The sequence below is a fragment of the Danio rerio genome, chromosome 5 (genome assembly GCF_049306965.1).
Source record: "Danio rerio strain Tuebingen ecotype United States chromosome 5, GRCz12tu, whole genome shotgun sequence".
NCBI classification, from domain to species: domain Eukaryota; kingdom Metazoa; phylum Chordata; class Actinopteri; order Cypriniformes; family Danionidae; genus Danio; species Danio rerio.
Window position 1 is genome coordinate 28,580,087 of NC_133180.1, and position 22,398 is coordinate 28,602,484.

General features: G+C 35.8%; 1 protein-coding gene across 2 annotated transcripts in view; it reads right to left on the reverse strand.

The window, feature by feature from the left end:
• The window catches only part of ppp3cca (protein phosphatase 3, catalytic subunit, gamma isozyme, a), a 72,070-nt gene extending 50,306 nt beyond the window's left edge, over nucleotides 1-21,764 (reverse strand). Inside the window, exons 1-3 of one of the 2 annotated variants that reach the window (XM_005171876.6) lie at nucleotides 21,010-21,764; nucleotides 7,186-7,383; nucleotides 3,320-3,444 (exon numbers count right to left, since the gene is read on the reverse strand). In XM_005171876.6, the coding sequence (XP_005171933.1) occupies nucleotides 3,320-3,444; nucleotides 7,186-7,383; nucleotides 21,010-21,064 (378 nt within the window). In that variant the 5' untranslated portion in view covers nucleotides 21,065-21,764. The remainder of the gene's footprint in view (nucleotides 1-3,319; nucleotides 3,445-7,185; nucleotides 7,384-21,009) is intronic. The other variant, NM_001166628.1, reaches the window with a different exon arrangement.
• Nucleotides 21,765-22,398: the final 634 nt, after the last annotated feature.

Here is a 22,398-nt window from a genome sequence, read left to right on the forward strand (position 1 = left end):
GTGTAAACTATTGAACATTAGCTTATAATTTATATAACTATATTGTTTGTTTATGAAATTACAAAAGCTTATTTATTATGTCAGGTTTTTAAAGTGTTTTCTGATGTTTTCTATGTTCTTGCTGGCTGTTGATGTAAGGTAATTTCGTTCTGCATTACATCTACTGTGATGTTTTGGATGACAAAATAAAGGAAACTGAAATGCTGACAGAAAATGTATTTTCGTGATTCTTTAATAAGCAAAGCACTTTGTTATGCTCTGTTTAACCTTACAACATGTTCATTGTAAAAAAAAAAAGTGTTATGCTAATTAATTTGATTTCCAGAAAAAACAACAAAACAAAACATTGCTAAAAATAACATCACCACAAAGCCTCCTCAGCACTTACAGTATAAAGCTTGCATCGGCTATAAAAACCCTGATTTTGGAGCATCCATCTCTATGATCTGAAAACTATTCAAAATATTTAAAAACTACAAAATAATGAAGAAGAAAATTCCAAAAATAAACTACAGGAAAATCAATCCTTCAGAAACAAGTAGTGAACTACCCTTCCGTGCTTTGACGTCATGACTCCAGCAATCTATACCCATGTAAATGACAACAGATTGTCTGATGTCAGGAAGCTCCAAGACCAAATGCAAGAAATGTTTAGTGGAGATATTATAGTGTAATCTGCTTTGCTTCTCTTTTGTGCTTATGTGTGGTATTTAATGTGCTGCTGGTTATGTAGCCACTGGTAATTCTTTAACAGATGGTTCAGAGAAGATGTCAGATTTTCAGCCAAGTAAGAATGAGCCCAGCCATGCACACGCATACAGTTCCCTACTGATACATGTGCAGATCCCTAAACACTCCGACTAACAGGCAAAAACACTGGTTTTAGGATTAAGATACAACCCGAGTTAAGATATAGCTCAGTATGGAAGGCCTAGATGGAAGCTGCACTTATTTTCGTCTGCACTGACACACTGCTGTTCGACAGTTTGTGGACATAAGAGATTTAAAACAAAAAAAGAACACTTTAATTTAACAAAAGAAACATTACATCAATCAAAAGCTACGAGAAAAAAATGACAGAACCACTCAAAGTCCCATTAGTTAGCATTAGTTGAGGATTTGATTAGATTTGAGTTTGAATGTATTGGACATTAACATTAAATAAAGCAGCATGCGTTCATTTAAATTTAATCTTCATGGTTTTTTTTCAGTAACAAGTGTTAGCAGATCATTGCTAACTTTTGCACTTCCCCCTAATCAAATCAGCATATTAGTGCGACCTATGAAGTAACATCTGACATCAAAGATTAAAGTTATGACTGTAAAAAATTTAGCTTTGCATCACAGCAATAAATTGCATTCTAAAATGTGTCAAAATAGAAAAAAGGCATTTTAATGTTGGGTTTTATTGTTTTAAACATTTGGGTTATTTCAATCTTGATCAAATAAATGCATATTTGGCAGAAATAAAAGGAAATCTTACTGACCCCAAACTTTTAACTGTTATATTAGAGAAAGAAAATGTGTTAAATCGATCAGAGTACACTTCCCTTAATGGTGAGCAACAGCATAACACAAACTAGTCTAAAATACTCTTAATAGTATTTGTAGACTAGTGAGTTACGGTTAGTAAAATAAGCTGAAATGCACTAGTAAAATAATGGTGTGACGGATCACAGATCAAATTATTTTTCAAATCAGCCAAATGGGGAAAAGACAAATGTAATTTGCTTTTTATTTATTATAAAAAGTTACAGCAAGTAACTTTTGGTTTTACCAAACAGAACTGAGAACCTGTAATTTTATTAAAAATAAAATGAAAAATCTGCTGAATAAAAATACATTGTAAATACAATATTCAGTACTGTGAAAATTTCACTGTTACTACTACTGATGCTGATAAAACTAAATGTATAAAGTGTATATTTAGAATAAAATGTATATTTAAATGTATATTTAGTCTTATTTTCAATAAATGATTTAGTTATTCACTCATAAAACTTCATGTTTCATTGCCAGATGCATCATTTTTGAAGAATTATTCAGTGGCATATTTTGATGGCTGGGTCACATTTAACAACCTATTGGTTAAAAAAATATGATTTCTGCCAACTACTTTCATTTCTGAGCGTCAAGTTAAATGTATATGAAAGTGTTTTTAATCTCTACCATAAACATCTGTGGTTTAATCTAAACTTTAAACTGTTATCCCAGTACCTCTGTGTTATTGGACTGTTTGTAACTTCATATCTAACTCAAAAGACTAAAGACTGAATCTCTTTCTTGATTGTTGTTTTTCAAACACAGATTTAAATGCAGTGATTCGAAGGATTCATAAACATCTGCAAATCACTATCATATATAATTTAGGTTGCGTGGGTGTTGAGATCCTGATCTTTTAATGATTAATCGTGCAACTTACATAAAAAAAAAAAAAATTATTCGTAGGTCACATGTATCAACCGTGATTCGTTACACCCCTACACTTTACCTATTGACATTATTCTTAAGGCTGATTCACACAAGGCTTCAGCATCAACATTGCGCAAAGTCTGCTATTGGCTACTGTCTGAGCTGGGGAATTTGCATAAAATGATCTGATTGGCTGACACTTCCGTTTGCGCTTAAAGTTGACATCACCCATTAAAATGCAAGATTCAAACAGGGCTTCAGTATCAACACTCGACAGAGAGTGTGTCTAAATTTGGGGCTGATGCAATCATCATAGCAGCGTCAGCCAATAAAAGTGCAGAATCGGCTACTGTCTGAGTTGGGGAATTTATATAAAGCGATCTAATTGGCTAACGTTTATGTTGATGCTTGGAAAGTTGAGAAATTCACAACTTCTGCAATGAGCAACTCCGCTGGAGCAGCCACAACAGACCCACAGTTCAGTTCGGCAACGTATGATGTCACCTAATCAAAGATGATGGGAAGCGTCGACGCTGACGCCCCATGTGAATGGGGCATTAACGTACAAGTAGGTACAGCCATTGGAATCTCTTTGGCTCGAGACTTCTGGTCTCATTAAAATCAACTAGTTTGTCCATTTTCTGCCATTTATCATTTGTAGTCATTTCTCCCATAGGCAACTAAATCAGAAGTTCTAGAACAATCAAAAAAAAAAAAAAAACAAGCTTTACTACCGCATAGTCAAAGTCAATACGATTAAAATAATAACTATTAGGAGTCTATGAAAAAAAAGCAGTTGACAGATATTAGAAGGCAGCACACTAACACTCTACCAAGAGTTAGCTGACATGTAATTACAAAGTAACTTAGTTAACAGAATATCTAAAGAAAAAAACCTCTTACTCACCTCAATACTGAAGTATCCCCTGTCTACATAATCGCCCAGAAAGAGATAGCGCGTGTTGTCAGGAGAACCACCAACTTCGAAGAGCTTCATGAGGTCAAAAAACTGCCCATGAACGTCACCACACACTACAGGTGAAAGACAAGCAAAACAGAATGATTAGCATGTTAGGTCGTTTTCAGTGTGATACATAAAGGCTTCATCATTTTGGATCAAAAGTCAATGTTGAGCACAAACAAAACTGTACAAGATTTCCTGTATCACATTTTATGAAATGCCTTAGGCAAGTGTGGGACTGGAATGAGACCAAACGCTTCAAACACTTACAGCCATCCTACCTGCATCATCTAGCCAGCAGCGGCCACATGTACAAGACCGCTCTGTCACTTAGCAACAACGACACTATATTTGAAAATACAGAGGCTGGATCCATTTATAAAGCAGAATGTATCTAAAGCCAGAGGGGTTTGTGACATCTATTAATTCGTGCTCAAAAGCAGCAATATCTATAGAGGACAGACAAGCTCTAATTCATCTGCATCATAAATTGTTCCACACAAACCTCGGCAGGAATTAAACCTTGAAGCACAACATGTTCATCAAATAATTGAGTAAGTTTCACAGGCTGTTTGTCACAGATAAGGCCCAGAGGATTTTATTACCCAGATGCGCTACAGATTGTGATTCTCCCATATAATCGGCACATTTCCATCTATCATTATCTGTCACTCTCTTCTATCTGACAGATAACAGAAGTAAATGCCTGTGACTAATTTCTTAGCATGCCTTTTTTATATATAGACAGAGCGATTAGTGATGGTTGTCAACGCTTGACTCCCAGCCATTTAGTGATTTTCCTTATTGTTATATTTTTATTGATTCTAATGAGTGTACTTGTAAAAAATCTCTGTATACAGTGAAAACAATCTTTTTAAAAAGGTTTAAACTAATCAAGACAACATTTATATACTCAAAAAATATATATTTTTGATACTTGTTCGAGCTATCTATTTAAAATCAACTGAAACAAATCTTAAAACTTAATTGTTTTATGTTCAATCTATTTAAAGTGCTAAGTTAACCTAAATCAGAGGTGTCCAAACTCGGTCCTGGAGGGCCGGTGTCCTGGAGAGTTTAGCCCCAACCAAATACACCTGAACCAGCTAATCAAGCTCTTATAGTTATACTAGACACTTCCTGGCAGGTGTGCTGAAGCAAGTTGGAGCTAAACTCAGCAGGACACCAGCCCTCCAGGACCGAGTTTGGACACCCCTGACATAAATGATTTGTGTTGGTGCAACATGAATGAATAGTGTTTAACACTGCATTTTTTACAGAGTATTAGATATTGACCAATATTAAAACTACTATGGTTTGGTTGCGATTATCATGTCTTCGATTCGGTTCAATTCGATATCTCGGTGCATCACGGTGCAATGACGCTGCTTTCCATACATATTTTTTTTTTATTTTATTTCAATGCATTACAATTCTTGACCTTAATTTTATAAATGTATTTATTATTTTTAATACATTTTTATCCTTCAATACAAGCAGTTGGATATATGAACTGCATTTTTAATTTAACCTGCTCAAAGAAAACGCTCTTTTTGAATTGTTTAAGCAAAACTCAAATACAATCACAGAAGACAACATGAGCATTTAAAGCAAATCAACTAATGTAAATATTACTCAGCTTGCATTTTGAGCATAGTCGAGTGTGTTCTTACATCCCAATGATTGGTCATTGTGTTCACACGTTCAACAGAAAAGGCTGTGATTAGTTCTACAACTGTCCGTGCTGTTCACCAATGAGTGACGCAGACCATGAAAAATGCTCAGTAACAGTCTGTATGCGTGTAATAAAGCACACATTGCGCTGCTATCACAGCTGATTTATGATAGACGCCGTGGAGAAAGTGAAATAATGTCTCCTGGTTCTGCTATACTTCAATGTGAGTGAAACACAGTTATCTGCTTTTTAAGTAGTTGGAGCATTTTAATTACTTGTCCTTGCCTCGCTCGAATAGTATTCTACAGTGACAGTGCATATAAGATAAATGACATCAGTTTGTAATAATCAGCTATGATCTATTAATGAACCGATACCGAATTGTCCACTTCTTCATCGCAGTGCATCGAAGAAACAATTAATTTTGACAGCCCTAATTAAAAATATAGGACATAGAATAACTATATGTATTATTGTGATGTTATGTCTAGAAATGAGAAACAGTTGGGTTCTAGAAAATAAATTCAGTTTGAATTTAGTTTTTCAAATAAATTATGTATTTAAAAAAAAAAAAAACATGCAACTTAAAAATTTTTAAAGACATGCTTGTTGTGAGCTTTTTTCTTATTAAAGCCTTATAATAAGTACCTTTGTTCAGAATTCATATATTTTTTTGCTACATATCAAAGTTTGTAAAGTTGCATTTCACCTTCTAGCTGGTTAGTTTGGTTTATGGCTTAAACACTACAATAAAGACCTTATTTTAAAATTCAATTACTCAAACAATAGCCTAGCACTAATGCACCTATATTGATCAACTGTTTTCTTTTAAATCATTTCAAAGGATTTAAGGCATTACATACAGAATAATTAACGGACATTTGAATTATACAAAAAATAATGTGCACCTGAGGTATGATGCCTTTACACATCAGCTGTGTGTATTTTTTTCCAACATTTCAACGAACTAGAGCCAACTATTTATCTTAAACTATGGTTACCACACACTATTCAGACATTTATCAGGTTTTCGTCCTCAAACAGCTCTCGTGTGATTATTACACATCTCATCCAAAGCCTTGTGTTTTGTTGCGATTAGATTATTGACATGTGTAGGCTGTGAAATAACTAATATCGTTCAGCATAGTGATCTATAACAGTAGTGATCAAAACCATGCTGTTCAGAATCAAGTATTCAACAGCCCTGTATTATAAAGCAATATAACGTACAAAGTAAAACATGTATAAATGTTGTATATTTAGTAATGATTACCTTAACAGCTTATTATAAATAATAACTGTCTGTTTTTAAAGATTAACATCAGCTGATTACCAAGGTAACATGCAAACAGCAAAATGGCCATGCACAATCAAATATATGCTATATTAGCAAACTCAAACGATATCATTAAAATATAACCCTATATAAAATTCCCCTATAAGTTAAGTGTACTCAATTGCAGTATGAATGCTGCTATTATCCAGTCAGGCTCATTTGCACTTTAAACTGCACTTATTGAAGTTTTTCTGTAGTGCAATTAGTCAACTTTTCATTCAGGAAACTCTGGGTTTAGCTAATTAGTTTTTGCACATCCCTTCTAATGTCCAGGGAAGCGTTACAGACCACATTCCGCGTCAGAATCGAAGACTGTTTCCTGTGTTGCACTCCACTGATCCGCAGACAGTATCTGTCAGTAAAACCAGCGGTGCTGACACCGATCTCCATATGAGTCACTTGCCACGAGCTGAATCTCCAGAGTGACAGTTTGTAACACTGAATTAGGTAATCTCAGCAAAGAACTGAAAAGAAATGCCAGCGTTTGCCTGATGAAACTGTTTTTACAGATGGAGCATAAGGCCTCCTTGAAAAGTTACTTATCAACCAAACCAATCGCTTTACGATTTATTATTTTATTGTTGGCTGAAGGAGCACACTCTTGTGCCAGTGAACTATAATAATGAGTATTTGAAACGTTGCATGAAGTTTCCATGAGGAAAAGCTCCTTCTTCAGTTATTTTTTTTTTTACTTCAGGAACTAGGTCCAGGGCAGAGCAGAACAAACGCAAAAGTTCCTTCTAATAAAGACAGATGTCATCTCCCTTGAGCTCTACTAAAGATGTGCTCTTGCTTTCTTACCAGTAATTGGTGCCTCCACCTCTAACATGCACTTCTCCTGCCGTAGGATGTTGGCACCGTCGTTTATGATGCGCAGCGCAGCATCCTCCTCCACACGTCCCTCTTTGATCAAATGGTTCTTCAGCAGCTCAGTATTGGGCTTGCCGTCCACATATAGGTCTTTTATTGTCAGTCGCTGGTGAGGAGGCAGTGGCACTGCTGTAAGTACAAGAAAAGCAAAAAAAAAAAAAAAAAAAAAAATCAGTTGACAATGTGGACACTCAACTCTAACATGATATCTGTATGGGAACAAGATTGCAAACGGTGGTTCAAATGTACTTTGTGCACATTAATAGAGGTAAAGTGTCAGCTAAAATTAAATTGATTCTTAAGGCGAACAGCCATGAGCCCTGTAACCTCCTACATCCACTTGCTCTTACATGTCTACATCCTAACCAGAAGTGTGATGTCCAGTCAGTAAGAGAGTAACAAATCACAGTGAATCACAGTATATCACAAATTTATTTTCCAGAACCTTCGCATTCACTGTTTCTTGCTGAAGCAAGAAACTACCTTCATTCATTCATTCATTCATTCACATCTGCTTTTCCGGGCCAGGTTGCAGGGGCAGCAGTCTTAAAAATGAACCCCAGACTTCACTCTTCCCAGACGCTCCCTCCAGCTCCTCCGGGGGGATCCCTAGGTGCTCCCAGGTCAGCCGAGAGACATAAATCCTCCTCTGTACACAAAATATATTGTGTACAATGGGGAAAAGGTTTTGTTTTTTTCTCAGACATTTAAGAAGAATATATTTAGAGCAGTGATCATAATAGGGTATATGCCGAAGTATGCTAAAGGACTTTTAATTTGACAGTGACCTGGGTTAAGCGTTTTCGATGAACTTTATACTACTGCAAAATCGGTGCGTTTAAAGTCTGTTTTCTTTAAAACTAAGAGATCTCCACTGGCTGAGTGATATCCAATATAAAGTGGGCCTCAGATTATACAAGAACAGCATTAAATTACATTTTCCCCATCATGTCTTTAAAATATGAACATTTATTTTACTCCAGTTTTTCAATAGAGCTTCTTTGCTAGCCTGCCGATCCTGGCAGGCGCGTGCGAGTAAAAGGCTTTTCATCTTGTTTTAAATAAATGCCAAAGTCTATTAAACTGATTATATTTTAATTACATTACAACATCGATGCTGTAAAAGGAACCGTTTAAAATGGAAAAAAAGTCACTTTAACCGTTCGCCGGAGGTTTAAAAGTATGGGAAGAAACAATAGCATACACCCTATATAGTAATACTGTGAAACCGTGATATTTATATCCAACCGTCAGAATCTTATACCGGCCCATGCCTATACTGTAATAAATATTTTGTTCAAGATTTGTTCATGTTAGTAAATTAGTACAACCTTATTGCAATGAATTACCAAATATTTTAAATGGGCATCATTTTTGGACAATTATACTGACTATTTTTGCATTTTGCATCAAGTCTTTAATGTTTACAAAATGTTGAAATAGATATTCGATAATGTTGTGGTGCATTAATTCACATAATAAAACAAAAAGAATGGTTTTTACTTTTATTTTAAGGTTTCTTTTAAAAAATACATAGTCAACTTTAGGGTTTACACTTAAATGCTGTGCATACAATGGTTATTGTATTGATGAATGTTGATGATTGTTCACATCTCCCAAGGTACATCCTCAAGAAAAAATAATAATAGTAATTTAAAAAAAAACAAGGTCATAGAGATGATGTATTTTCAGATCTTCTCGTTATTAGCTGCGCTACTCTCTCTGGAGCATCATGACATTTGCTGCTACTGGGGCTAATAAGAAAAGTTATGTTATCATGGGGATTCTATTGATTCAGCTCTCAGCTTTAACCTTCACAGACGTGAAAGGATCCTGAGATGTCGCCCAATAATCCCTCACCTGCACTGAACTGCCGGGTAATCTAACTCCACCAAATCCCTCTGCGAAAGTGCAGAAGTTGCCATAGAGAGGCCTGTGGCTCAAGGCGTTCAATAATGAGATGGGAATTTTATGATTCAAGGTTCCTCAGGAGCTTAAGAGCTTCTATAGGATGTAAACAGTCATTTCAGAAGATTACACACATATTGGCGAAGATATATCAAGAGAATGATAGAAATATATGCTAATATAGAGCACTGTGCAAAATGGGGATGCAATGATTATAGGTTTTGTTGGCACGACTGTGAAGTACTGTAGAAAAAATAAATGGCAGTGATTTTAACTGCAAAAATACAACAGTAAAATTATATTACCTGGTTAACTGTACGTTTTGTTAATACTGTGAAAAGCTGTAAACTGACTTTTCCTAAATTTCGTGCTTGACATGTAGTGTATGTTTTTTTTTTTCAACTTTTTGTCTGGTGTTTTTCAGCTTTTTTCCACATCAGTGATGTACATTATAGTTTTATGTTACATCTAATGTTGACAAATAATGCTTATTGCATTAGTGTTGGGTGCATGATGGTCTTGACACTGAGTGCTTTCTAAAACACTAGTTTCTCTGCTTGCGTTTGTAACAATATTAATATTACATAATGAATGATATAATATTTTTGATGAGCATTGGCTCATATGTTGGTACTTCAAAAAACATTAGTGTATTAACACTGTGAAATAAATGAAATACAGTAGTTTATCATAAATTAAAATACCTCATGTATTCTTCAATATTTTAATAGTACAATTATGGCAACGACAGCTACCAGTTTTTTACTGTAAACTTTACAGATTTTATTTTTGCAGTTAAAGATATGGCTGTGCAATGATGATATATATCATAAGAATTTAATATAAAGGCTATTATTTCATATTTCGCTCTATTGTTTACTTTGTGGCATTGCAAAAAACACTCATTATTACAGTAATACTTTATCACCATTTTAATGACCGCAATCTTAGGAGCCGATCACACTGGACGTACTTTTCCGCAAGGCATTTTGCCATTTTTATGTCACTAGGGAACAACTGAATCGGCTGCGTTTTGTACGCATGTGTTGCTGTTAATATTAGTTTAATTTTAATGTTTGATAATATTGTGAAATGCAAGATTTGCAAGTCATACAGCTCTGGATAACTTAAAACAGTAACCACCAGTCTCTCCTCAATCCTTAAGCCTGGTTTATACTTCTGCGTCAGGTGACCGGCGTAACCCACGGCACATGCGACGCGCTTGGCTGTGCATTTATACTTCTGCGCGTTGGTCTCTGTTGGTCTGCATTAACACTTCTGAAACGCTAGTTGGCAGTGAGGTGTAAATGTTCCTCTTTGTCGAGTTTCTTCGCTTATGTTATGCTTTTCCTGAACACTTCCGGGATGTACAAGTGGCTTAAACTCGCTCATTTTGAGGCAGGAACCGGCGGACGTGCAACAACTTTAACTATGAGGTAAACACAAAACAAAACTTTCCATCCGGAGCTCCTTCACGGGACTCCACACTTGTAAACAATCGCTCCATCAGGCTCGCACCATTCACGCGGCTATAGGTCCCACCCAGACTCGTCAGCGCTACCAAGCCGACCAATCACAGAGCTTGCGCTACGCGTCGTTGCAACGTATAGTTACATTTTTTTAAGAGGTGCACGTCAGCAACGCTGACGGCCACGGCGAAGGGCTATGCGTCAGCCCCGTAGCATATGCTGGCGTTTGACGCAGAAGTATAAATCAGCCTTTAAAAGTCTCTGTAGTTGTCTTGACAAAAAAAACACTGCAGGCACTTCAACGGAAACACCCCACAGGCGGAGTGTTTTAATTTGAATGGCAAATGAAAAAGACACGACTTATGTGCTTTTTCCGATCAGAGTTGACTTTATTCAACTGCACACAGCGCGCAACAGCAAAAACACAAAGCGCAGTAAGTTGTAAAAATGCAAGGCACACAAGTAGCATAAGCAGCACAAAACACTTGCGGCCATTAGTAAATCACTCAAAAGGGCACCTCTCAACGCTTTCGGTGTGATTCTCTCTGACCCTTCATTCGGGATGCTTTTCATAAACGCCCCATGACAAACTAATTAAATAGCCCAGCATTTTTTTCTTTAACTTGTTTACCCATTTCATAGGCTACTGCTTGTTCAGTGTACACGAGAACTGTCAACAGTCCCACAGACAGTCTCACATGCTCTGCAGACCCACAGAGACGCACCTTTTTGGAACTTCAAAATGCCTTTGGCCCGGGTTTCTAAATCTCCTAAAACATACGTGATGCAGCTTTCTAAAGTTGTTGTTAATTGTATGCGGTACTAAATTACTTTTTATTTAAGCTTACTTTTGCTTGGCATCGCAAATGACAAAGCACACACAGCCGAGATGGAAAGAAACATTAAATAATTAAATCTTTAATAAACGACAAATAAAAATTTGACTATATACTCAGAGAGAACGAAATGGCATCTTAGCCTGGCTGCAAAATATTAGTACACCATTAGAAATGGTTAATAAACTAAAGTGCATTATTTAAATAACCTACACTACCTACATAGTGATTTAAGTTTGTCGAATTGTCCAGCGCTAATCTGAAGAATAATCACGGTCTCACGATTATTACACATTCATTCATTTCACACTACTACGTTTATAAAAATCACATAAAAAATTATAGTTTAACTTCTGTCTTTGGAAACAAAAATAACCCATTATTATTTATTTTATTTTATTTTATTATTATTATGCAATTACAAATGAAAATAACACCACATTACACATAACACTGTGATCAAATAATAAAGCAAAAAAATGTTTGGAATAAGTTGGCTGCTGCTCTGTTAACATCAATGTCAGTCTTAAAAACATCATACTTATTTTTAATAATCTTTTTAATAATTTATACAAATTGGCTGACAGGAAATCTGATCTCACCATCATCATCCAGACCATCTGGAAAGGCATGAAGGATCAGAAACTAAACAGACAGGCTAAACCCAGAAGGACTGCTGGAACATCTTCACCAAATCTACCAGCAAACCTCAGCAGTGTATAAAGTTTTGTTGTGGTAAAATGCAGTAAAATGAGGACTCTTTCAAAAATAATGCCACAAAGAGATTTTATTTTTCTAAAAAAATAAATCAACATTTGGTGCAAGTTAGCCACACTTCGTCCACACTACGTTTAAATCTGCTTTTGTCTAGCACTTGCACACAGTCTTCTTTCAGGTAGCTTTGCAGGAAGGTTTCTTGCATTGTCTTGAAGATGTTGCAACAGTTCTTCTGGGTTTAGCCAATCTGTTTGGTTTGTCTTTCCAGGCAGACTGGCTGCTGTCAGGCTCCTTCCAAAACTAGTGTTTGGAAATGTCAACTGAGATTTCCTACAGACACACTACACCAAAAGAAGTAGCGGATTTAAAACTTTTTTGCTGGTGATGTTGAAAATGTTTTTGTGCCATAAGGCTTGTGCACAGTACTCTACTTACAGTTGAAGTTAGGGAAGCAATGATTATAGATTTTGGGTGTACGATTGTGCTCTGAGTAATTATCACGATTTCAGTTATAACAATTATTATGCATTCATTAATTTCAAAACACCAGTTTAGAAAATCACACGAAAACTGCTTACATTTTAAAGTGTTCCTTATTGCTGCTCAGTAACCAATTAATACAGCACTTAATAATAATAAAAACAAACAATAGTCCATTTCTCTTTGGACTTTAAATAAAAAAAAAAATTTGTTGGCTTTTAAACTAAAGTAATAATTTTACAATGAAAATAAAAACCACAGAATAATAAATAAATAAATAAATAAATAAAATTATAATAATTACAATATTTGTTTAATGTAAATCTGGGCCACTTAATATTATTGCCAGCAGCTAGCTCTGCAACTCTCACATGGTCACTAACTTAGGCTAAGCAGGGCTGCGCACGGTCAGTACATGTATGGAAGACCACATAGGAAAGCTAGGTTGCTGCCAGAAGTGTTAGTGAGGGGGTGCTCAACCTGTAGTCTGTGTGGGTCCAAACGCCCCAGTATATTGATGGGGACTCTATACTGCTCAGTAAGTGCTGTTTTTCAGATGAGACGTAAAACAGAGGTTCTGACTCTCTTTGTTCATTAAAAATCCCAGGATGTCCTTCGGGTAGGGCTGGGCGATATGTCAAAAAAAAAAAAAATCTAGATTTTTTATAAAGTTTGACCGATTCACGATTTCTATTTTTTTTTATTGTGTAACATTGCAACAACATGACTAAAGTAAAATTCTCTTTATAAGTAACTTAAAAAAACCATCTGGTTAAGGAACATTGTATTTTAATGGCCATGTCATACATAAATTGGTCAACAAGGTGTAAATAAATGTAAAACAAATTCACGAGTTAAATATCGTTGCAGAAGATGAATAAAAAATATTTGTGTAAATATTGCAGTTGCAAGAATACAGAGGTATTTTTTGCAAGTTTTGCTGAGCCTAGGAAAGATTGGCTGTCAGCTCGGCTTTGACTTGGTCTTCTTCTGATTGAATGACAGTTTGTAATGCTGCTGCCTTTTTCTTAAAAAGATACAGTGAAAGTAAAGGACTGAACATGGAAACTGTAAAGCCTCATTTAAGTTGTGGACGTATAGCAGGAGCAAATAAAAGCAGCAGATGTGTGTCTAATATAAAATAATATATTTAATCTATTTTTCTTTTTACCCCTTTCAAATATCGATCATTTGATGTGCTTTGCACCACTCTCTGTATTATGCCACCTGATCTGTCTGGTTTTCAACTAGGTCCGCTAAATGACATCATGTACTTTTGGCGGGTACTTTCATTTTCATTGCTACAGCAGCTAAGCTGCTGCTCACCTCTGCTCGTGTTCAAACCAAAATATCAGCGCGGTTCAAACTAAGACCGGCGCAGTTTTTCACATGGCAGGTTTTTACGTCCTTCAAACATGTTGAGATCGAGTTTATCGACTTGATGAGGAAATATGTCTTGACAATCCAGACGTGACTCTAAATGCAAAGAGCAAAATCCTACATGACTTCACGCTTTAACAGACAGTGAAGCCGGTCGCACACCAGAAGCGCCGCGACACGGCGACTGGGCGGCGCCGGTGTGTGTATAGAAACCCGTTCTGCGCGGCGATTCTGGTGTGCGAACTGTTTCACACAGAGAGTGAACCAAAGCGCATTGGTGCCATTATAATGTATACCTTTTTTTTTTTTTTTTAATCGCAATTTCTCGATTTAATATAAATTAAATCGTCATAAAAACATAAATTCGAATTAATTGAAAAAAAATAATAATAAAAAAAAATCGAAAAAAAATAAATAAATCGCCCAGCCCTACCTTCAGGGGAAGGAAAAAAAAGAAGTACGTTTTTAACTCAAGTGGCAACCTCCCGCTCTCCCTCCGGAGGCAAAACTGCAGCATCACGGTGATGAGAAGACTTTTACAGTTAATTAACCATGACAAATTAAAGTGCGGTTAATAGTGAAACCGATTAATTGTTGCATCCATAGATGAAGTCCGAATTATTAGACCCCTGTAAATTTTTTGCTTTAATTCCTGAAGTTTTTTGAACGCGTTTTTAAACATAATAGTTTTAATAACAAATTTCTTTTATCTGTGCCATAATGACAGTAAATAACATTTTACTAGATACTTTTTTAAGATGGACTAGTAGCTAAAGTAAAATGTAAAAGCTTAACCACGGCAAGATAGGGTAATTAGGCAAGTCATTGATGGGGGCTAATAATATTGACCATAAAATTGGTCTTGAATTGAAAATTTTATTCTAGCCAAAATAAAACAAACAAGACTTTCTCCAGAAGAAAAAATATTATGGGAAATACTGTGAAAAATACATTGACCTGTTAATCATTGTTTGCAAAACATAAAAAAAAAGAACAAAAAAAATTCACAGTAGAGCTAATAAATGTGACTTCAACTGTATGTCTGTATTACTGAATGAAGTGAGGAGCGTGTCTGAGGTTCTCAAACACCATGAAGAAAACAGGAAGCTGTGTGGACTGCCAAGGGCCCTGGCACAGTTTTTTCCCCCAAAGTCGATCACAAAAGCCAGGGTTGACGCTGCTGCTTCCACCACAACTTAATTTGCATGCATCCACCATAGTGTGTTTTGGCTCCTCGGCCTCCAGCTCTGAATGTCTGCTTGATCGATAGCCAGTGAGAGCTCTTGTGTTTCAGAGGAAGTCAGAGTTGATGGTAATTTTATGGAAAGGCGGTTTCAAACTATGGCGTGATTGGCAAGGCCGAGGGACGTGTAACTAAAGACATCTGCAGAGCGTTCAGGGGGAACAAGCAGCTGTCTAGCGAGGTGCACAGAGTCAGACTTTGACAACACTTCTGTTAATCTGGCGCTTCAATTAAACGTGCCCAGAATGCCAGAGCAAATGATGTCTGAGCCCTCAACCATTAGGGTTTCGACTAAAGATAATGGATTCTAAAACTAATCAGCAGGATATCAGAATGAAAAGACTGAAATGGTTAGGTTATAGCAGTTGTTAAAGGTCCTGTGAAGTATTTTTACATTTTTATACAGTGTTTGACGTCATCTCAAATAAAAAATTAAGAGAAGGCAGGGCATACTGTAGTCAGCATAGGACGATAACCGTTCTTGAGGTGTAACGCAGTTTGAAAAACTGCCGAAATTTTTCGCTATACCGTTCTTAAGGTAAATGTATGATTTTTTTATTTACATTTTTTTCTTAGTTTTTTAAGACAACACTATCTCCAGCAGCAAAAACATCCAAAGACGCCATTTTAAATTTTAAAGAATTCTGTGTTTTTGAAACAAATGAAGACAGCGGAAGTCAATGATTCATTTGAATTATTTAGCCTGACATGTTTACTCTGGGTAACTGCGGGGCCTTAAAAAGTCTTAAAAATCCACTAAAATATTGTGTTGTAGGTCTTAAATCATTTTAAACGGGTTTTCATTTTCCATGTAAAGCTATACCCAATTGGGCCAACACCCATCCAATCACCAACAATATATTTTAAGTGTTTAAAAACATTTATTTATTAACTTTGTTTACATATTAATATGGTTTAATTATCTTCCTTACAATAACATTTGTTTTTATTGATTTTGTAAGGTTTTAAGTTGGCCATTAAAAAAAATCTTTAGGGTTTAGCCTTGTGTAAGTGTATTGTTTCTCAAAATAAAATATATTGTGTTCAAAAGTTTTAGTTTTTACCCAGACATTTAAAAAGAACTGATTTTAGAGCACAATACCATGAAACCGTGATATTTTTATTCAAGGTTATTGTACTGTCAGAATCATATGTCGGCCCAAGCCTATCTTGTAGCACCTCCCCTTGTCAAAAAAAAAAAAAAAAACAGCCAATAGCATTTTGCTTTGTCACAGCTCTGATAGTGAGAAAAGCTCAACCAAATCAAACGAGAAGCATCTTGAAGGGGGAGGGATATATCAGACAGTACAGAGAATTTGTTTGGTCAAGATTTGATGAGAATTTCAGGTAGGTGATGTAAAAAAAAATGTTGATCCATTTAGGCTTAAAGAATTGTTGATCCTTTAAGCTTTAAATGTTTACATCAGGTTTATATCTTCTAAATGCATTTTTTTCACAGTTTTGGAGCACACTGGAGAACATCTAAAAAAAAAAAAACATTTTATTTCTCGAGATCTTTAAGGATTACATTTCTTCTAGTTAACAGACACAAATTCCGAGCATTCCAAAACATGGTATTGCTCTTCACATGGCCAAAGTTGAACCACACTGATTTCAATATCTATATGGCAAGGCCACACCCTGGGCATGTGTCAATATGTACTGAATACTTCAGCTCAAGACATCACTACTACTGACAAGTTAAAACAGATTTTCAGGCTTTAAATTTTATTCTGTTGATGTATACATTGTGACAAGATTTGTAGGACAGAACAATCATTCTAACCAAAGTTACTACAGCTCACCACAGTAAAAATAGTGATACAGAAAAAAATATTTTAGAATTGACAGACAGGAAGTTCAAAATAAAAGCATTTATATGATTTTTTTTAACATTACAAAACAAAATTTCTTTCCTCTCTCTTGAAAAACGGTTAAATGTCTCCTAGAACGTTTTACTTTTACTTATTCATAGAACTTAGTTAATAGTAACTGTAAACTAAGCTAACAAAACAAAAATTAAAAATTATACTGCCAATAAGGAATAGTATCTAAAAAAGATGGTTCACAAAATTGTCATTTCGTATCACGGTTCTGTGGACACATGTTTGTTTGTTTGTTTTTTTGTTTTACAAGTGCCCTATTATAACGCCTAAATACCATACACCAGCATAAAATACATAGCCTTATAATCTACCATTTACAATAAAAAAAAATGTTGACGAGGCCATTTATTCTAATTTCAGTTTTTAATTTAGTCAGTCCTTTCAGTCCGTTTTAATTTAGTCTTTTGTTGTTGATTAGTGGTGATTTTTTTGCTGCTGCCATTTCAAAAATTATTTCACCAGTGCGTACTTTCACTATAAACTACTATAGCTGACTGGTAAATATAGGTATTCTGGTTAAATATAGGTATGTTATATTAATATAATAACTTTAATAACTTAAAAATATTGCTAAACATATGAACAGTATTAATATCTTCTTCAATAATGTTAGTTGTAAACCCCACAACTGAAAATCCCTGTATGACCTTTTACCTCCATAAATGAAAATTCAACCCATGCTATTTTATGACATAAGAAAGACTATAGGAAAAGACAATAAAGTACTTGCTTTTGGCAGACATAACCTAATCATTTGAATTATTATGACATCGTCAGGAGTGAGCATAATGCCTGCGATGGCTTAAAAAAGAAAGTCATCCTATCATGAGCGCATGGCTGAACAGGGTTGATCTTTGCAGAACACTTTCAGCACATGCAGGCGCTCAGCTGGCCACAATAAATAAAAAAGCGCTAAGGGGATAACGCGGAAAGGGGGACAAGAGTTGACCACACCACCTCACCTGAGTTCAGGGTTTGAACAAATTGAGTTTGCTGTCATAAGGACATAAATAAACATCATCTATACTGTCCACTGCTGAGGAGTATAAATAAACCATAAGAAGCCCTGGGCCCACAACACAGGCTGGGAATAGGGACTGTAAGCTGGGTACGAGCACTAAGAACAGATTAGGCAAAGCCTTTATTAACCAGGGATTCCAGGTTCAGAGTCTGTTTATTTAGGAACGACTTCTGCAAACAAGATCTTGACCCTAAAGTTCAAACGAGAAGATGAAGACTTGAGGCTGAAGTTGAGAAATGTCGACACATTCATGCGAAAAATCCATAGCATGCTCCAAAATTGTATTATAAGTGAAAATAAATCATATAAACAGTCGAAAGAGTCTAAAACATACACTCAACGATTGTATCTGACACACAGATCCTCAATCTAAGTTTAAACATTTGCATATGGCACAGTTCTGAACCAACCGCTTTGCATGTCAGTGTTAGCAAGGACAGACTCTGCCTTCAGAATGACAGATTCAGAACTATTTCAGCCCTACACACTAAGCAGGCCGCAAGTGTTCACTCAAAACCTGGACATTTGAAAGGCAAATTGGCTCCTGTGCAGACCTACTAATGTGCTATAAGTGTTAGTCAATTTTTTTTTAGGCTATTTATTTTTCACAATAAATTTTTTTTTTTCAATTAAAAAGAGTAAAAACAAAAGCCAGACATGCAACACAAAGGTGAAAAACAGAAACTCAAGAAACAACATTTCAGCTTTTTTGACACTATTATGTATTATCTGGTGTAGATCAGCCCAAAGAAAGTGTACAGTTCTAATAGCAAACAAAGGGACATGTGTCGTAATTTGGTCAGATTTACCTCATTTGACCTTACTAACCTGGTTACCTCATCTAAATGAAGAGTAAATAAATTGTCTTATTTAAGTTATAATATTTTACAATAATGCCCTTTACAAGATTTTCAAGAAACAGATCAAACCAAAGGCCATGTAAATCAGTTCCAAATTAAATAGTGTTCAGTGGAGTTTCAGTGTAACTAACCCATTATAACTTTAAACGCTAGAAACAGGATTTTTTCACTAAAATAAGAAGCTGATTTCTTTGAGTTACAGAACCAGAGCCTGTTCTGCAAGTTTTCAAAACACCCCAAAAAAACAGTGGCAAACCTCTGGAAACATGCATTGTGAAAAAGATGCAGTTTTGCACTGATTACTGTTCTACGCTACCTCATTTCCACTAACACATAATTAAAAAGTAAAGTAATAAATCAGGTAATTAAATTAAACTTTAATAAATAAATAAAAATACATTAATTAGCATAATTAAATTAGACTTAGAGGTTTGTGTCTTCACAACCCCTTTAGAAACCACCATTTCATCTGAATTCACAAGCTTTTTTTTTTTTTTTACTAGAAAAGTTCTCAAGACTGATCCAAGCAGGTAATGTGAAGCATGTGTTTCAATTTACTCCATATTATTTATACCACAAATAATGATAAGCCCCTGTTAAGACTGCAGCACATTGCTAGATTTTAACATTGTGTTTGTTCTATTCAAGATAAAAATAAAATAAATAATCACAGATAACCACAAACACAAAGCAATGATTGTGATTTCATCCACCCAGTGTGGAGAAAGAAGTATTCATATTTTACATGCATAAGTCAGAAACAAGGGTCACACCCACCTACACAGTTACAAACATGGCAGATTTCCAAGACAACCACAGCTTTATTCAGACACCGTTTTCAGCTACCATGAATACTAAAACCTGCAATGAGCAATTTTGATTAGTAGTTTAAAAGCAATCACATACTCTGCAAATGCCTTATTTTAGGCTTTTGGGGAGGTGATTGTGCAAGTACAGAGCTTCTAAGAGCTTCATTAAAGCCAATTCCAGATTGTTGAAAAAAAACAAAACCATAAAATGAATAGATTTGATGAGTACATTTATAGGGGGTGTTCTTCGTTACCGTTTTTGTCTGGTTGTCTAGAGTAAATATCTAAACACATTAATTAAACGTTAAAATACATTTATTAGGAAGGCAAAATTACATTAAATTAGCCGTCTTGTTTTCTGTAAAACTGATCAAAGTGAAGCAAGTATGTGATTGAAATAGACAAATATCCACCAATGGCCTCAAAACAATATTTTTAATTTAATTTGAAGTAATTTTCCTATACTCTTGAAAGATATATGAGCTTTATGTAGGTGTAAACACTCATTTTGTTTAATTTCTCAAAAACACAGGATAAAATTCTCTCAGATCATATCTTAAATTACACACATTTTGATTAAGAATGTTTATGTTGCAATATATATATATATATATATATATATATATATATATATATATATATATATATATATATATATATATATATAGTTTTTTTGTTGTTGTTTTTTTGCAGGCATCCAACATTTAATGGCTATGTAGGCTTTCTACTCTAAGTTAAGACCTTAAATAGAGAGAGGACGAATTAAGACTTTTAAGACCTGCAAAAAATCCTAAGGTAGACATAAATAATACCCTGCTTTGTGTTTAAATGGAGCATGAGAAATGCAACAATTTGCTGCCACCTTAGAAACATGTCAACATAAAAGATTGCAAAAAAAAAAAAAAAAAAAAAAAACTCTGGCATAGTTGCATTAACTGCTTGAAAATTGGGCAATCTAGATGCCATAATGACAAATGACAAGTAACGTTAAAGCAATGAACACACACAGGAGCAGCTGTCAAGGAATGATTCAGAGGAATCAAATAATTAGCGAACCAAACGATTCACCAAAATACCAAAGTCTGAATCCGTTAGATTCGAGCGTCTAGAGCCCGTTCACAGAACACAAACTGAGATTGAACTTACTTTTAATGATTCGCTCGGTGGTCGACAGCTTTTCTTTCGGCTCTTTCGTCGACATCTTCTCAGAGTTCAGTCAGGATTTATTAGCCAGCAAACGAGTAAAGATATCCTCCGTGTTTGCTGCTGCCAGTCAGAGCGAGGAGAGAGATCGCGAAGTGGCCAGCGACTCAGAAGAGTCCGAAAAACTGCTCAAAATTCACACCGACGAACCAGTTTAACACGCTAACACGGCTAATTTAGTCAACACTGAACAACAGTTGGCCACACGGGTCACAGGGCAGCATAATAACATCGCCAGCAGACACCGACTCGATCGCTTTCCCCCTTCGCTGGCTGACAGAAACACTATCACCGTCGTGCGCGGACAAACTAGTAGAATCGAGCCCGGTGTTTCCCTGCTGACATTAAACTGTCTATAAGCTGCAAACCGTCCTCGATGAGATAGCTTGGGCTCGAAGCAACGGGAGCCACCGACACAAGATGATTAGGGTTTGGTGCGCAATCTTGAACGTTAATCCGATTTTCCACTTTTCGGAGTCAGAACGTCAACTCGCCAGTTTAGCCACAGATTCGTGAGTCAGTTCGGCATAATAATAATAACGTGCCGAACCGCGCCGAATTGTCTTAATAAACATATGTCCTGTCGTCTGACAACAGCGATTGCGCGATCTACCCGCCCACTCGAGCTAACCATATGGCTAGCAGTAACTTCCAATCACACTCTCGTTCCCAGCTCCTCAGATTAAACGCTAATCTCTAAACCTCAAACGGATTTCCTGCAATATGGCGGAGCTGTGGCTCGCGACGCGATGGCGTAGGCCTGACGTCGCACGTACAACTTGACACGTGCAAAGCAGATGGTTAAATGGGTCGTGATGGAGGTCCCGCAAAACTTGAAAGAGTTCCGGAGGTCCCTCGGAGATCTTCGTGGCGAAGAAGGAAGCAGAAAAAAAACTTCAGAGATAAAGCAACCCAGTTAATGTGACAATGTACACTGAAAGTCATAATGTAGGCCTGTGGTAAAATGGAGACACTTTAGGACACAGTTGATATTTTTTTTAGTTAAAGATTCTTACTGGTCACCAGATCATAACTTAACATATTGACCGACAGATCATCACATTTGTGCCGCAAACTTCAGGACTTAGATGACAAATGATCAAACAAACATATGAATGGGTTTGAGATTCACTTAATGTCGAAGGTCATCTAAAGGGGTTTCTGCAGTGATTACAAGATTTTGCGTGAAATGAAGGGGGTTTCAAACTACTTCATGAATGTGTTACTTTTATTTTATTGTAACTTTTATTGTATTGTATGCATGGTAAGTGTTGATCTTAGGTAAGACATCATGTTTACTTTTATTTACAAAAAAAGAAAACATGTCCACAT